The sequence below is a fragment of the Aedes aegypti genome, chromosome 2, assembly GCF_002204515.2.
Source record: "Aedes aegypti strain LVP_AGWG chromosome 2, AaegL5.0 Primary Assembly, whole genome shotgun sequence".
Lineage (NCBI taxonomy): Eukaryota > Metazoa > Arthropoda > Insecta > Diptera > Culicidae > Aedes > Aedes aegypti.
In genome coordinates this window covers 169,775,068-169,793,679 of record NC_035108.1, presented here as the reverse complement: position 1 = coordinate 169,793,679, position 18,612 = coordinate 169,775,068, and the positions used below count along the sequence as shown (strand labels likewise).

At 40.1% G+C, this 18,612-nt stretch overlaps 2 protein-coding genes across 2 annotated transcripts in view; one reads left to right on the top strand and one right to left on the bottom strand.

The window, feature by feature from the left end:
• Nucleotides 1-4,775: 4,775 nt before the first annotated feature.
• The window catches only part of LOC5572198 (opsin, ultraviolet-sensitive), a 28,720-nt gene continuing 14,883 nt past the window's right edge, over nucleotides 4,776-18,612 (bottom strand). The window contains exon 5 of the mRNA XM_021843106.1: nucleotides 4,776-5,530. Within this exon, the coding sequence (XP_021698798.1) occupies nucleotides 4,977-5,530 (554 nt within the window). The 3' untranslated portion in view covers nucleotides 4,776-4,976. The remainder of the gene's footprint in view (nucleotides 5,531-18,612) is intronic.
• On the top strand, nucleotides 11,876-13,622 carry LOC5572199 (E3 ubiquitin-protein ligase sina). Its single transcript, XM_001653815.2, is given in 3 exon segments — nucleotides 11,876-12,022; nucleotides 12,084-12,529; nucleotides 12,531-13,622. Coding segments are annotated over 2 exon segments (855 nt in total). The 5' UTR covers nucleotides 11,876-12,022; nucleotides 12,084-12,376; the 3' UTR covers nucleotides 13,233-13,622.

Here is an 18,612-nt window from a genome sequence, read left to right as displayed (position 1 = left end):
GAAAAAAAGTGGAAAAACTGAAACGTCAAATTAGTCGACATAACTACAACCGAAGAAAAGCATCTTTTGAAATTTTAAAGTAATGACAGGCTGGTAGCAAGAATTGGTACCCGAAAAAAGTTATTTTAGTGACCAAATTTGAGAAATAAGTGACTAAAAAGTGACTTTCGATTCTTGAAAAAGTGACTAAAAGTGACTTGAAAAGCAAGCCGTAATCAATTTTATTTCAATTATAGTATACTGTTTTTACGATCAATATCAATTATGAATTGGGAATATTCCATATGATCTTCTGCCTGGTAGCAGGTCTAGTTGAGTAACATATTTGGACATTTTTATTGTGCTTTCCAAAATTACAAGATATCGCCTAGATTTTTTTCAAACAGGGTAGTTTATATTACGTAAATAATCCTTTTTTAGTAGATTTTCAATCTTTTTAAAAATTGTGTGTCTTTTATATTACCAAAGTATTTTATATTGTAAATTTTAAATAAGAATTTGGAACATTTGTAAAATTGAATTTTTGTCATTTCACGTTTCCATTTAAATTCCAGCTCTTCAACCTAATAAGGTCAACATTTTTATGCACTAATCAATATTTCAAATAAAAAATGATGACAGAAGATCGAATTTAATTGAAATACTGCTTAAACCGCGTCTTTAAACGCCGAATAAGGAAGAATTTTCCATCAGTAAGTTTAATGGAAGGTATTCACATTCTAAGACTTCCTCGTGAAATAACGACAAGTAACTTTTCGTTTTGCCGTAAATTTCTTATTACTCCAAAGACCCTCTTCAGGAGTTTGTTTGTGATTTTACGAACTTTTTATGTAATTCTTCTAAGAATCGTTTATATACCTTCATGAATTCAATCTGTTTTTTTTTTTAAGAAAGACCACGTTGTTTCATTAAAAAACTCTCCTACATTTATCAGCGGATGGTTTTCTACAATTTTCTTAATGCGAGCCATGGTTTTAGCTCAAAAGATCATTATATTGGTTGGTTCTTTATCATGGTGAAGAAATTACTTCGATGATTCCATTAAGAACTGCTCCAAAGATCGTTTCAAGACATTTTCAAGGAAGTCCCAAGTTCCCCGGAAATTTATCAATTGATTCTTTCATTGATTTCCCTGGGACCTGCTCCAAATAAAAAAAGCCAAAGAAAATCTTCAAAGAATTTTTCCAGTTACTCATCCTGGATTCCGACCAGTGGTTACAACAAAATTATAATCAAGATTTGTTACAATTTTTTTTATATTTTTTGTTATAAGCACTTTGAGTTGATGGAGGAAATTATAACATAATTAAAACAAAATTAGTGATAATAACAAAAGCTATTTTAATTTAAAACTGAATTAATCCACAATTTTTTATAAAAAAAATGATAGGAAAGAAAATAATGTTGAAATAAAACAACGCAAAACAAGGCTATTCCGCTCCACACCGCAGGCTACTGACTGATATCGCTACCAGCCAGCTCCTCTCTTTATTTCACTGTCTGGGTATATATTACAATTTCCTTCTCTTACCTCTATCTTACAATATGTTTACCTCCAGACACCTCCGCTACAGGGTGTGTGATGTACCTGATCTCCAACAAATAACAATTTTGTTATAATTCAGTAATGGAATATAACAAAACAAGTTATATTTTTATTTGATTTGAAACATAATGTGTAATATTTTTGCTTAAATTATGAACAGATTTTGCTTCAATTTTGTATAGTGTGGGAGAATCTGTGTTCTAATTTTTGTTATTTTAACTACAACTCGCCAAAATTATAACATATTTTGTTAGAGAAAATACGATAACTAACCCTTTATAATTCAGGGAAATATCAAGAAAAAAATTCATTTTTTTTGTGGAAATTTTTGAAAAAATCCGCGAGGAATTTCTAAAAAAAAATCCAAGTGTAATTTCTGATGAAACTTGTGTGAGTTATAATGATGAATACCTACGAGGATCACTGAAAGATCTCTCGAATTCTTGATGAATATATTTCTTGATAAATCGCTATGATAATAAAAACTATTTATCCATCAATGGTCGGAGCAATAACTGTAATAAGTGCTGTAGTATTAACCTAGTGTAGAAGCTTGAATGAAACTTTAAAGAATCTATGGAGGTTTATCAGTGAAATGTTTGAGCCGCAGTAATAATATTTTGAAGAAATGCTGGAGAAATTTATAGAGAAATCTAATGAGGGATCCCAGATGCAATTCATCGAGCAATTCTTGGAAAGGATTTTATCCAATAATACCTTAAGTAAGTTTTGAGCAATTCCGGAGAGTAATTATGGATGAATTTTTGAGAGAATCCTTATAAAAAGGCCTGGATTAAATGAAAAAGGCGTAGGAATTATTGTAGGGTTTCTTGTAAAAATGTCGATTTTTTTTCGAAAACTCTGTATTGTGCTCTGCAAGATAAATCCACGTAATGCGTTTATATGAAAAGGTCGATATACCGTCGCAGTGATAATAAAAATCACCAAATGTTTCAGATTTAGCAAATTTAAAACATTTGCGTCCTTGAAGAATGAAAAAAATCCAAGCCTACTTGAGTTTTGACGTTGCGTTTGAATTGCGCGCATATCTTCTGCGCGTTACCCGCCGCCGCTAGATGTGGATTTAAAATGAGCGCCGCAATACTAAACCTTTGGGAAAAACTTCTGTAGAGCCTGCGGGAACAATCCTAGAAGTAGCGAATGAAGAAAAGTATCAGTAATCTGGAGGAAATAATGAGATTTTTTCTTCAGAGTAATCTCTGTGCAAATTACTGCAGGTAGTAGCGTAGGAATGCTCTAAAAATTTTTAGTACCAAATTAAGAAGAAATTCCTCTAAGCTTCTATTGAAAAATTGCTGGTGGCATTCCTGGTGGAGTTCTTGAAAGTATTCCAAAAGGAATCTCTGGATAAATAGTTACGTAATAGTGTCTGAAGGTTTGTCTGGAGCCTCTAGAATGTTGCACCAGAATTCATTGCAAGCAGATTAAATCTATTTCCGACGACTTTAATCGACAGTTTCTTTATGAAAAAGCGTTTTTATAGAAAGTAATTCAAAACACAATATTTCAAAGGGTCAATTTTTTGCAAAAAACAGTTCAAAAATTTGTTGGATGTTTCACAATAGTAAACTGATTGCTTACCAATAGTTTTACTATTCAAAACATTAGTTGACTTTTAGATTAATATGATAGGTAAAGAATCATAATCTACAGTTAACTCTCCCTTACTCGATATTTCGTATCTCGATATCGAGTTGGAGAACCATAGTAAGTCTGGAGCTATCATAGAAATGAGAGGGTTAAGGCAAAAAAGTGACTTTAGATACCATATTGATTATGTCTTTAGAGATCTTAACTAAAAATAAACACTTTTTAGAAATATGCATTTAAATAGTATCCAAGTATTTAAAAAAAGATCTGCTTACCTGAAAATATACCATTTTTCGTACCTGTTGTAAGCTTTAATCTTTTCCTACAAATATTATTTATTTCATATGCTAATGAAAGATACCCAACTAGAACTGGAAATCGTACTTGCCTTTCCCATTTTAGCAATCCTAAGTACTACTTCCTTATTTAAACAAGTTTTATTCGGAATATTGAAAATAACTTAAAATGAATTGACTGAATAGTCAAGTTATAACAATTTTTTTGATTGAAGAAATTTGTGTTACAAAAAGGACACATTCTGCCATAATAATTACTGGTTCGAAGTATTTTCCCTGCGTATAGCCGAAATCCTATAATAATTCCAGGTTGAATAAAATTCCCTGATAATTCCAGGTTTTCCAGGATTTTTCAAGTAGTAGACACCCTGCTAACTTAAAACTTAGCCTAGATTAAGAAGGCCGATTCAAAATTTTCTCCCGAAAATTAGCTCAAAATAGTTGAAAAAAGCGACTTTTTGACGAAAAAAGTGACTTTAGTTGAAATGGCTTCAAAAAGAGACTTTAAAGTGACTGGCCTCAAAAAAGTGACCAAGTCACTAAAAAGTGACTCGCTACCAGCCTTGACAGTAATGAGCACACATCTCGCATAATGGGTAGTACACGGAGGTTTGCGAATACCCTTTAATGGGTGAAAAAATACCCATTTTTGAATGGCGTACCGATCTGTCAAAAAAAGGGGAATTTAAAAATTCAAAAAGAGTAAAAAAACACCCATTGTTGAAAACTCTTTGTGAACCCATAAGTGGGTGAAAAAACAGTTATAAATAGTTGACTTCAAGTCGTTTTGATCAAACCACTAGATCTTTATGTTTGATAATTGAGTGATGCTCGTAGAACAATAATAATAAACGGTGGCGTTTCGCATAATGGGTAAAAAATACCCATCCATTGACATAAACCGCTTTTACTCTTTAAAGAGTAAACTGTGTTTACTCATTAAATGTGCAGAGGCACTTCTAGCGGAAATGGGTGAATTTTTACCCATTAAAGGGTATTCGCAAACCACCGTGTATCCACTTCGTAAGTACTGTGCAAAAGGATAGGACAAGTAATGGCCAAGAAATACTTCAGCTGTCCAAATTACTTGAGCTGTATCCAGTTGACAAGTAGAGCTGATTTCGTAACATTGGTAACGCCTGCCGTACAAATCAAATGAAGCTGTCACTATTCCGTACGGAAAAATGTGCCGCTTAATTATTCCGCAAGTAAAAGTGACACTTCGCTCATTCTCGATCAGCTGTCAAAATTACTTTGGTATGAGGTGTCTCCCCTTCGAGGAGTCAAAAGTTATGATTAATAGAAAAAAAAACTAACTAAAATAGGATTTGATTTTGCATTGAATCTTTATTCATTTTCGCATTTTTTGATTTGCAATAATATAAAATATTTTAGTTGAAATAGTTCCTTATCATGTCCGGTTAAGCAAAGCATTGGTCTTCATCGGTAGACGAGTCAGTAGATATACATCGAATCGCAATAATTTATTCTAAATTAATGACTTATGCCTAACCATCAATAATTTAAGAAGATGCTGGTGCCGATGTGTTAGCTGTGGTCGCGTCTGTGACATTAGAAGCCGAATCAGATGGCAACGATTCCGTAATGGCTAACCAAGGCAGCCTCTTTTGCAACTCTACACGGTATCTCGGATGGCTGATGGCGTACACGTACGGATCCAGACAGGCGACGAATTTGCATGCACAAGCTGGGAACATGGTTACGCCCGGTGTCAGCAAAGTTTTATCACCAAAAGCTCCAATCAAGGCCAGTACCGCATACGGTGTCCACGAAGCAACAAACAGGAAACAAACAGTTATAGCAGCTTTGGCTATCCTCACCTCAACCGAGGTGTTGGCTTGGTTTTGGTTCGAGCGCAAAGAATCCACGTTCATTTTCTTGGCCTGTTCACGAAGGGCTTTCTCGTGGTTAACGACATGACTTACGATCTGACTGTAGTAGTAGATAATCAGGCTCATAGGAAGTACATAGCTGAATGTGAAGATCGTTCCAACAAACATGCGATTATCGAAAGTGTTGGTCAAGTAGTCGAATGTGCATGATGTTAGGTATCCCTCTGAAATAGTTGGGCAAAAAAAGAATTAATTGAATGAAGTAAGATAGAGCAAAATTAGGACTAATTTATTGCATTTAGATTTTTATGCTAAGTATGCTGTTTCGCTCAAGAAAAGTAAAGAAATTCCTTGACTGAAAGGGCAAGAAATTTCCTACAGAGAGCCCCCTTTGAAGTGACATTTCTTCTCAACTGCGTACTGCGATCAGAAAAAAGTGATTTTCTTGACCATTTCTTGGGAGACATTTTCCACGCATCGAGATAGGCGATTCCTTTTGTTGTCAGTAGCAAACCGGCCTTTAGTAGTAAAGCTAGGTATGCTGTTCAGCTCAAGAAAAGTAAAAATTTCAGCGGAAGAAATTTTCTACAGTAAGTTCTATTTGAATTGACATTTCTTTTCAACTGCGTACTGCGAACATGTTTTCCAAATAAACATCACGGTGATGTTTGGTAATGCGTTCCAGACATTTTAGAAGAAAAGAGGTCAGACTTATTGGTCTTAAACTTTTCGCTTCTTCATACGACGCACGTCCTTCTTTCGGGATTATCTTTACAGTAATATTACGCCAGGTTCTGTAAATATACCCGGTAGCAAATCTGCTTACAAGTAACTTTTTCAAAACATGTTTGATAAACTCAAATCCCTTCTGGAGCATTTGCTCCTGAAGATTTGAAAGGAGCAAAACTATTGAATGCCCATTGAATTGATTCAGTAGTTACGATACTGCGAGCCGAAGCCAAAGACTCATAACTAAATGGAAAGACATTTGGTTCATCCGTAGATGCTATGTCCACACATCCGGAGAAGCATGTATTGAATAAACATTCTAAAACTTCTTCATCAGAAGGAGTAAAATCACCATTAGGTAAGCGAATTTCGTTCACTTGGAAATCCTTAGATTTTGCAAGGATTTTGTTCAGCCGACTAACTTCACTTTAACTAGAAATATTTTTACAAAGTATTTTTCCTGGTTCGTTCAGCAGAACGAAGAGCCTTTTTGTAAGTCTTGCGAGCCGACTAGAACGACTCTGATCCAGCTGAACGGCGTCTGTTCCAACTCTTTCTACATTGTTTCCTGAGCCTTGTCAGATCGGAATTCCACCATGGGGTCCTTCTTGTAGTCTTGACAGACCACAGAGGGCATGCTGTCAATAGTATCAACGGCATCATCCAAATCACTTGGATTTTCAATGGACGGAGAATATCCATGAAATTTTGTCGCAATCAATTCAGTGTAGAGTTCCCAGTTTGTTGACCGGGGATTCCTAAAACGCAAAGTCTGCGCAGTTACATTTGAATGTTCAAAGAAGATGTAGCGATGATCAGATAATGATTTCTCATCTGATACATGCCAATTCGTCAACTCGCGACAGATTCTATTCGAGCAGAGCGTTATGTCTAACACATCTTTTCTATAAGATACCATGAAGGTTGGATGATTGCCTATGTTAAGTAATCCAAGGCTGTTAAGTAATTCATCAGACTGGAGCATTGGCGGCATCATTGGACTGATCATTGGCATCACTGCCCACAATCAGTGGAAGACCTTTTGTTACGCAGTGTACGACAACTCGTTTGAAATCATCCGTTTGGGATGGTTCATCATGTGGTAAGTATACCGAACAATAGACGTATTCCCTATTGAGGTCACCAACAGAAACATCGATTGTGACAGCACTTACATTTTTGGTAGTTAACTCAGAAATGAGTGTGGCAACGATTGCGTTATTAACGGGCACGCATGCGCGGGCATGGAGCGCGAGTTTGCCATTTCAAGTTTGCTGAGAGTAGCAAAAACTGGGTTCACAAGGTTACCTAGATAGAAGTTCCCCTTACGAGAGTAAGGTTCTTGAGCTAGCGCCACTTGGCTGTACCATTTTGCATTAGTCTGTAACGATTGATCGTTACTGTTGTTTTATGCTGCAGATTGATTTGAGCTATCCTAACCGTAGCCACTACCCAAACTAGGCGGGATTAGGGTTTTTGCAATCTCAGCACGAAAAAGATCAGCAGGGAAAAATACACATCACTATCTATTGTCCTAAAGGCGAAAAAGCACAGAATACACTGTGTAAAACGACAAATGCGAATCTATATAGGTGATAATTCAAATTAAATAGCAACATATTCATAATCCCACCCTTATTAAGCCTCAAACTAGAGACTGATAAAGGGCAGCCGATTATCTCGGAGAAACACATCTTCAACCTGCGCCATTGCTCCGGGTAGCACAGGAAGAGCACAATACTGCTGAGGGCGCCCTGGTATTCCACAGGCTCCGTTAGCGGTTAGGTTTTATTTGAACCCCCCTGTTTGTCTGTGAAAAAAGTTTCAACGCCTATATAGATGTAAAGATCTTCAATATTGTTACATTCGTCTTTTGAAAAATTACAGTTAAAATTACTTATTTTCACAAAATATTTTTTGTTTTACTTTTAAATTTCTTTCATACAATATTTCTTGATTTTTCAACTTGATTTGTTCACTTCTGTCAGACAAGCTACACAGAAAAAAGTAACAGTTGTTTTACTTGAAAATAATAATTTGACCAAAATTGTAAGGTATAAAACCATTAAAATCCAGTACAGTATTCTGTTACAATATATTAAATCGTTATTGAATAGGGTCCTAAAATGTTTAAAAAAATCTTGCTTTTATTTAATAACACGAAAGAGCATGTTACTGGAACTACTTTAGCAATGTTTCCCGCTCAAATAACGGCTACACGCTTAAAAAATGTTACACTAGATTGCTTAAATATCATACTAAAACCATATTCGGTCTATTCACTCATTGCGATGCATTTTTGCGCATTAAGGCCGGTTTGCTACTGACAAGAAAAGGAATCGCCTATCTCGAAGCGTGGAAAATTTCTCCCAAGAAATGGTCAAGAAAATCACTTTTTCTGATCGCAGTACGCAGTTGAGAAGAAATGTCACTTCAAAGGGGGCTCTCTGTAGGAAATTTCTTGACCCTTTCAGTCAAGAAATTTCTTCACTTTTCTTGAGCGAAACAGCATACTTAGCTTTAAGTATTGACTAGTATAAACGGGTTTTATATCGATGAATGATTTTTTCGGTATTATGCATTCAAGGCATACAAATCGCATAAAATCAACCATTTTAATTAAATTACTGTAAACAAAAGTAAGGAAAACGTGAGGAAGTGAAACAGCATGTTAAGCGTTTATTTTCATTTGAAATCTATGTTGTATCTAATTCTTAACCATGTGCCTTTGCTGCCTATTGTTAATGCTTCTTCCGATCCTTTCCCGCATGGATTGAGATCTGTTATCCAAATCCTTGCCGCAGTTACTTCCGATTTGCTCACGCTGTTCGGAATGGTGCTCCTCTAGCAAAATGAACTGAAAAAGTTATACATTATGAAAAATCAATTTGAATACTAAAACGAGCTTACCTTATCGCATCCATTTTTCACCAATTATTTCATATTTTGTTATTTCTGCTTCCCTGGGATTAACATTCTTCCAATAAAGAAAGTTCTTTCAGACAAGAGCTGGATATACAATACACTCGCGGATAGAATGATACAATGGCGGTGCGGGTGATCTACAAAAGGAGCATCAGTCAACGTAAATGCACCGTCAGAAATAATTTACGAAATGCCAAAGAAAGTATAAAGTAATATGATTTGCAAGGATTAAAAATCACAAATGTGGTAGAAGTAATAAATATCACTCTAGCTAGTATTTACATGTTTCTCCGTGTATATCATATTTAAAATTTAATTTAAAAATTGGATCCATAAATGAACCTTGACACTTTTGATCATGTTTGACGTTCGCTTGGTCGACAAAAACACCACAGGGGTCCTATCTGACATTTCGAACAAAATACACCCAAAATTTGAGTTAAAGCCAAAGCACAGACAAACAGACGTAACACTGACGAAATTTCCATCGACCACTCATTTAACGATCATTTCATATTATCTATGTTACAAATCTCACTACCAGAGGCGCGCACATCGTTTCTCTTCGTGTTTGACGTTTCACACTACCGCCATCTACAGGTCTTGTTGCACGAAACAGCATTTCGTGCAACATACTCACCAGATGATGATATTGTAAACTGGGCGATGGATTTTATATAAATTTGCTCTAAGTGTTACGTCTGTTTGTCTGTGGCCAAAGGGTGTGACAAAATCGAAAAAAAAACAACAAAAATGTTTTTCGAACTTAAATTAACGGAAAACATTAGAAAATTAAGTGAACGTGTGTTTTTGGCCTAAGCTTAAGCGTTTGGCACTAAAATTGGGACAGGGCTTTAGGACCCTATTGTATATTCAATCAAGAATAATGTTGCCTCGACGTTCAATTGCAATACACTGTATTGTATCCAATACGCTATATTGTACATTAATAATGTTCAATTCCATTCACTGAATGGTACACGGAGCCGCAAATCAATTCAACTTTGACTTCTTTTGACGCAATTCGGCTCTTCCGTGGGATAACCCAAATTTGGGTTAACTGATATATACCTGGGAGGGAGGCACCGATACTACACACGAAATATGACACAAAGTTATTTTAAACTGCAAGAAAACTCCAACTTGCCAACGACAATCAAGGCAGACTTGATGAAAATCGCTAGCTTTCTTTTGTTGTGTATTTTCGATCTTTCTGGACAAACATGGAAAAAGGGCCAAAGTTTTCTATGCAGTTAATTTTCGTTTTTATTGGAAAAAGTAAAATGATGCGTATTTAAATACTTTATATTCAATCAGAATAAAAGGTGCTATCGTGGCATTACTTTTGAATCAGGATGAATAGCTTTTCAATCGAATTTTTGTCATATTTGATAAAATGCAAAAATATGTTTTGATGAATTACGCGCTTTTATCATGTTTGTCCATTGTTTAAGATCTGGGCTCACAGTGACAGTTCGTGACAGCAGAATCTCGGCTCACCTTGACGTACATAAATTTCGTATCGGTTTCTCCCTCCCAGATATATACCTATCATTAGGTTGTTTCCATTTGACAGCGGCAAAAACAAACAACTCAGTGCAAAAAAAAATCTACCCAGCGTTAGCTTTCGAAGTCTCCGTGATGGGTTAAAACAACTTAACGTTAGGTAAACTCGAAAGAACCCAAATTTGGCTTATTTCATTGAACTTCGACGCTGCGTCGGTGCGTCTCTCTCTGTTTTTGACAACATTGCTGTTGCGAGAGAGGCAAAACAACCGTGGGCAAAAAGTAAATGCAGTTTACCCAAATTTGAGTAAAAAGAACTTAATTTTTAAGTATTCTGATTTCTCCGTGTACGTTTTTATCCGGGTTTAATTAAGGCTGTGAACCGTTTCACCAGTTCGTTTAACTTTTAGTTAAAATTTGACAGCTCGATAGTTATTTCCCCTCCGGTTAGAAATAACCCTGCTCTGGAGCATGGTTAAACTTGACAGTTCGAAAGTTATTTTTTTGCTCCCGTGTATTTGAGAATAACTATTGTGCATCCCGATAAAATTCAGAAAAAGAACTTCGCTCAATTTCCTCTTCTTTATCAACGAACTTAAGGTAACACACGATAGACTCATCGTGGCATCCATGAACAATCTATGTTCAAACTATCGTTGAAAAGAAAATATTTCTGTTTTATATCATATCGATCATTCGGTGATCTATCCGGATCATATGCTAGCTAACAACAGGCATGTTGATACACTTTTAGTTCATCTATGTCCGGTAGAACCGATATCACATCCCCAAAACTACAAAATTGATCATCATTTATGGATAGCAAACAGTTGCACCTTAAGCGCCGCCAACACATTTTTAATCGGAAGGATTTTGGCGCTCTCGAACTGACAAATCCTCCGTTGTGGTGAAACTTCTTCCGTCGACGTGATGTTGGACAGTTTTCTAAAACAGTCGAGATAAAAGCCGAGCCGGCAGAGCAATGACAGTTAGTTCGTTCAAAACTTTGCTTCGGAAGTCCAACCGGCAAACTCCAGATTGGTGCTGCGAAGTCAATAACCATCTGTCAACTTTGTTCTGAAATAACTACTCGACCGTCAAAGCTCAAATGGGTCGACTGCGATGTTCAATTTCCCCTCAAAAATAACTATTGAAATGTCAAATTTTAACTAATAGTTAAACGAACTGGTGAAACGGTTCACAGCCTAAATATTTATGTTCTTGCTGGTGTCTTTTCAAGTGAATGCTCCGCGAATTTTATCAACAGTGTAGTAGTCGACATTCCGTCGTTTGACAGTCGACCAACGCGCAGGTATTTTTTTACTCGGGTTCCCTCCTCGCTGCAAAGCGAGATGGCGTATATCTGTGTTCGTGTGCCTGCATCTTCAGTCTCTCTTTCTCTCTCTACTTCAGTTTCACAGCTAGACAGCCAGTTTTCGATTCAGTCAGTAGTGAAGGTGATTGTGAAAAAAACAATAAAGAGCCAAAAGCGAGTCATCAAGGGAAGGAAAAACACTTTCGATCAAATTGCTGTGGGCAACAAAAGCAGCTTGTGTGTAAATATTTTCAAATTTGTGGGAATGAAACCATCCCGCTAATTATTTGATATCTTCGTAGGTAAAATTCGCTTCGGAACGGCAGCAGCGATGGAAAACCGATAGGGACGAAAAAGTGTGTTTTTCCGCTGCGGAGGAGTGACCTAACAACAATTTCATCGGAAGAGGAGGAAGGTGGCGGAGCACCAGCAGCTGAGAAAAGTGTGTAATTAGCTTTTCTAATCAAAGTCAATTTCGATTTGCGATTACGGGATTCTAGCTTCGGAGTGTGATTAGGGATTTTTTTCTGGTCTGGGTGGTTCCTAAAACATCGGAAGACCACTTGGCTGACATTCTGCCAAAGGGAAAACAAAAATGTCGAACAAGACAAACAACCCGAAAAGACGAGAAGTGACTGGCTCGTCTTCATCAAATTCCTCCATTTCATCGGTCGGAGCAGGTGATAATGGAATTTCCGCAGATTTGGCCTCCTTGTTCGAGTGTCCAGTTTGTTTCGATTACGTCCTGCCCGCCGATTCTACAGTGTCAAAGTGGTCACTTGGTGTGCACCAGCTGCCGATCGAAACTGACCTGTTGTCCTACATGCCGGGGCTCTCTGGGCAACATACGGAACCTGGCCATGGAAAAGGTGGCATCCAATGTAAAATTTCCCTGCAAACATTCTAATCACGGTTGTACCGTTTCGTTGGTCTACACCGAGAAAACGGAACACGAGGAAGCCTGTGAGTTCCGTCCGTATCTTTGCCCGTGTCCGGGTGCTTCCTGCAAATGGCAAGGATCGCTTGATTATGTTATGCCCCATTTGATGATGTCCCACAAAAGCATTACAACGCTCCAGGGGGAAGATATTGTATTTCTCGCCACGGATATTAATCTTCCGGGCGCCGTAGACTGGGTTATGATGCAATCCTGCTTCGGTCACCACTTTATGCTGGTGTTGGAGAAGCAGGAGAAATATGACGGACATCAGCAGTTCTACGCAATTGTTCAGCTTATTGGATCTCGTAAGGAAGCGGAGAATTTCGCCTACCGATTGGAACTGAATGGGAATCGGCGCCGGTTGACATGGGAAGCGATGCCACGATCCATTCACGAGGGTGTGGCCAGTGCGATCCTCAACTCGGACTGTCTGGTGTTCGATACCTCCATCGCGCAACTCTTTGCAGACAATGGAAACCTCGGAATAAACGTGACAATTTCCGTCGTTTGAAAAGGTTGCCCCTTTTGTTGACTTTCACCCTACTTTATTAATCTATACAACATTAATTTATCGATCGCGAAAACAAGCATCATTGCACATTCATACATTTAAACTGACGTTGATAGTGATTATTGTGGTGACGAAATTACGAAAATTCGATATCGATCACAATCATCCCCACATTACATTACAATACAAATTGTGTAGATATAAACGCAATATCGGTAGGGTTCTCGATAAGAAAAAAACGCGTTTCAGGGATCCACCCTGCAGATAGAGGAGAGACAGTGCGAACTCAACGCGATTATAGCAAAGATTTTCGGTTTGCGTGCATATTAGCTGGTAGTGTCAGGATGTAACATTTTCAAGTCAATAAACAAATTTTATTGAATTAATCAACCGTCGCGGAAGCAGGTCATTCCTAGTCCGAAAATCCATGCTTGCTGAATGTTTGTTTGAAACTGACCATTCTGGCGTTGTAAACAGAGAACAACTGATTTTTTAGATTCTATAACATTCCCCAGAAAACCGTTCCTTAGAATACATATTCCCAGGGTTGGATTTACAAATGCTGTGGCTCTGGAGCGTAAAACCGTGGCAGGCCTTAGAGTACGTTCCAAATCCGTCGCCTGGTTGTTCCAACTGGGCGGGAGTAGGCTCAGATGCCATTACCTGACCTGCGCCGATCCGGCTCTGAACATAGTACCTCATAAAGGACTACGTCAACCCTAGCATGGCCTCCCTGCTTGCATAGTTAACCATGGGATCATAAAGGCGACTATTCCAGCGGAGATGGATAGCGGCTCTTAGAGCTTGATGAGCCTTAGAGATGATGATCCAAAACAAACAACTAGCGGAATGTGAAGGAGAGGCTTCTGGACCTATCAGTAACCGGCTAAGGTTCCCGCCAAGGAAGGAGGCGACCAATATCAACTTTAGTGAAAACAGTGTGGGCAAAAGCCTAGATACTGTGACGACGGCAGGCACTGGCCGCCCCAGTGCAACATGTGAGGTGACCGATGGCCCGGGACTAATCGAGGTCATTGATCGCAATACGGAGTACCGTAAGGACGCCATTCACCGCTCATGCTCCATTCACCGCTCATTGAATTATTTTTAAAAATCTGAACAAATTTTCGCAATAAAAGTTGTTAGTAGGTATTAGTATACCAAAATGGATTGTATCAGAATGAAATTCATCTGATTTCATTTTATATATTATTTATTAAAAATACTTTTAGGCTGTTTAAGGCGGTAAATATAAATTAAACAATGATTTTATTGTGGCTGATCAAAAAATGCTTCTTAGCTGCCACGATTTAATACGTGGTCGTACTATAGTACAAAGATAACAACCCGCTAATGAAAGCAAATTAATTTCGACTAGTGCTGTATATAGATACTTAGGAATCCTAAGATAGGATGAGCAGTGAATGGCGCCCTAAACATGTTTCATTGGCATACTTGTTATTTGGTATTATTATACATTTTTCATATTTCAACATTTTTCCTACAAAACAAATGTTTTATCTTGCGTCTAGCGCAAAAAGTTGTGAAAAATATCGAACATCCGATTTTTGACAGTTTTTAACATGTTGAAATCCTGTTAAATGAGCGGTGAATGGCGCCCTTACGGTACCTCCCTAAAATGCAGGTAGCTGCTTAGCAACTTGATGTCATCATCGAGTTTGTTAAGAGCAAAAGCAATATCAGCAAAGACTTGAAAACAAGTCTACTGAAATTGCGACAATCAGTCCTAGCTGCAAAGTAGGACTACGAGAAAGCCAGGGAACAACTTGGCAAGGTAGAAGGCAAAAAAGACACTAGGTCGTGTCAGATCGAAGTGTTTTCCTTCACAGGCAACGCGAATATATCTGATGATATTATTCGATACGCGATGCGGAAGAGGGGACCTTCCGGGGATGAATACGTGGCGAAAAGACGAATGGTTGCTAAGGAAAAAGTGACCTACGCGGCCGTCCTCCAGAGCGAAAAAGCTGGCACGAGCCAATCCCCGCGATCAAGAGGACATGGCAACAAAGGAGAGGCCAACACCAAGCCTAAGGCCAAGAAATCCAAGAAAAAGGAGCCACGGGATAACCCGAACCAGGCAGTGCATCCACAGGAACCACGGGCGCAAGGCAACAGCAACCCGTGGATACGAGTTGGAAATAAGAAAAAACAGAGGAAGCTGAAAACGGAGCCCAAGGGCCGAAAACAGCGAAACATAGGAATTTAGGCGAAGTCCTCGTTATCAAAACGGAGGAAGCGAAATACGCCGAGGTTCTGAAGGCGATGCGAAGCACGGAGAAGCTATCGCCATTGAGCGCAGACGTGCGGTGCATAAGGCGAACTAGGATTGGTGAAATGATCCTAGTCTTAAAGAAGGACGCCAAGGAAAAGGGTGCAGTCTATAAGCAACTGGCACAATAAGTACTTGGCGACGAGGTTGATGTAAGATTGCTTACTGCTGAAGCGACTCTCCAGTGTAAAAATCTGGATGAGGTCACCGACGCAGCGGAGGTCTTGGCTGCTCTCAAAGAGCAGTGTGACATCGACGTAGCCAGTAAGGCCATATACCTTAGAAAGGGCCCGCACGGCACCCAGGTGGCGGCGATCAGGCTGCCGGTCGCAGAGGCCAACAAAGCGAAGAACTTGGGCATACTCAAGGTAGGCTGGTCGGTTTGCCGGCTGAGCATACAACAGCCTCCTGAAGTTTGCTTCAAGTGTTTAGGGAAGGGCCATAAGTCGTGGAATTGCAATGGTCCCGACAGAAGTGAGATGTGCAGAAAATGCGGCGCTGAAGGCCATAGGGCAAGCGATTGTAAGCAAATCGCTAAGTGCCTAATATGTGTGGACAGAGCAGACAACGCACACTTAACGAGCGGACCCAAATCGGAGTTTCAAAGCAGCCAAAACGGATGCAGCCCAGCAGCTGCTTTGGCAGTCAGTCTCGGAAACCAAGACTAACGTGGTGTTATTATCGGACCCATACCGCATCCCAGCCAACAACCGAAACTGGGTGGCGGACAGGCCTCAACAGCTAGCAGCTATAGGGACGACAGGACGATACCCAATCCAAGAAGTAGTCTCTAGCTCAAATGACGGTTTTGCGATCGCAAAAATCAACGGCGTGTTCTATTGCAGTTGTTACGCGCCCCGAGGTGATCGATTGAGGAATTTCCCACATGGCCGACAGGATGATATCCGAACTAGCTAATCGGCAGCCAGTAGTGACAGCTGGCGACTTTAATGCATGAGCAGTGGAGTGGGGTAGCCGCTGCACCAATCAAAGAGGCCAGCTATTGTTGGAATCCCTGGCCGCTTTAAATGTAGAGCTGGCAAATGTGGGTACAGTGAGTACCTTTCGCAGAAATGGTGCAGAATAGATTATCGACGTGACGTTTTGTAGTCCTAACCTTTCAGGTACCATGAACTGGCGCGTTGATGATGGTTATACTCATAGCGATCATCAATCGATTCGCTATAGTATAATACCAGGCGGGCGGAAGGCAGCGCGATGTAACTCGACCCAAGCCCGAGGATGGAAAACAGCGCACTCCGACGGCGAAGTATTCACTGAAGCCCTGAGGCGCGAACGGAACACTCTGGACCTAAACGGTGAAGAACTAGTTGCTGTGATATCACGAGCGTGTGATGCTTCCATGCCGAGAAAAGCCCCTCCTAGAGAGAACAGGCCACCGGTGTACTGGTGGTGCGCATCAATTGCGAATCTTCGAGCAATCTGCCTTCGGGCTAGACGAAGAATGCAACGCGCACGCAAAGAAGCACAAAGAGAAGAACGCGGTGCAGCATTCAGAGAGGCAAACTTGGCTCTCAAAAAGGAAATCAAGAGTCGAAAACGGACATGCTTTGATAGTCTATGCGAGAGTGCTAATTCTAGTCCATGGGGTGACGCCTACAAAGTGGTAATGGCTAAGACCAAAGGTGCCATATCGCCCCAAGAGAAGTCGCCCGAGTTGCTGCGATCGATAATCGATGTACTCTTCCCGCACCATCCCATAAGCCCATGGCCCCCAGCGCCGTATGCGGCAGATGAAGGAGAAGAAGTGGCGAGAGTGACGAATGAAGAACTGGCAGAAGTCGTGAAATCATTCGCGTCAAACAAGGCACCGGAACCCGATGGTATCCCGAATGTTGCCTTTAAAGCGGCAGTCAACGCGGATCCAGACATGTTAAGAACCACGATGCAACGCTGCATTGATCAAGGAATCTTCCCGGATGTATGGAAGCGACAGAAATTGATGCTTCTACCTAAGGCGGGGAAACCACCAGGTGACCCGTCGGCGTATAGACCTATCTGTCTACTAGATACGACGAACAAGTTATTGGAGAGGTTGATTCTCAACAGGCTAGTACTGTATACGGAGAGTGCAGGCCGTCCAACAACCAGTTTGGATTCAGACAAGGTAATTCTACTCTGGACGCCATCCAGGCGGTCGTTCAGACAGCTGAGGTGTCAATCGAGCATGAAAGGGGCGGCATCCGTTACTGCGCGGTTGTCACTCTGGATGTGAAGAATGCGTTCAACAGCGCAAGCTGGGAAGCAATAGCACACGCGCTTCACCGCCTCAAGGTACCGGTGCAGTTGTGTAAGCTTCTAGAAAGCTATTTTGATGGTAGGATTCTACTGTATGACACAGAGGAGGGCAGAAAAGCGTTCGAATTACCGCAGGAGTACTTCAAGGTTCAATCCTGGGCCCGCTGTTATGGAATGCGATGTACGATGACGTACTGAGGCTGCCCCTTCCGACGGGTGTTAAGATTGTTGGCTTCGCCGACGATATCACCCTAGTGGTCTATGGTGGATCGATGGAGGAAGTAGAGTTGACAGCAGCGCACTCTATTTCCCTAGTTGAGGAATGGATGAAGTCTAGGAAACTAGGACTGGCCCGTCACAAGACTGAGGTGGTAGTGGTCAACAACCGCTAGTCCGAGCAACGGGTGTTTATCTCGGTAGGTGATTGCACCATAGATCCCAAGAGATCCCTTAGGCATCTTGGGGAATGATCGATGACAAGCTCAGCTTCGCTATCCACGTTGAATATACATGTAAAAGGGCATCTACGGCTATAGCGGCGCTTTCGTGGATGATGTCTAATAGTTCTGCTGTAATTGCCAGCAAACGCAAGCTACTGGCAAGCGTGGTGCTATCCATACTAAGGTATGGAGGACCAATCTGGTCAACAGCGCTTAGAACGAGCAGAAACCTAAAGCGGTTAGAAAGCACGTACAGGATAATGTGCTTAAGAGTAGCAAGTGCATATCGGACGGTATCTAAAGAGGCCGTGTGCATCATAGCCGGGATGACACCCATCGGGCTCATCATCAATGAAGATGTTCAATGCTTCAACCAAAGGGGTACCAG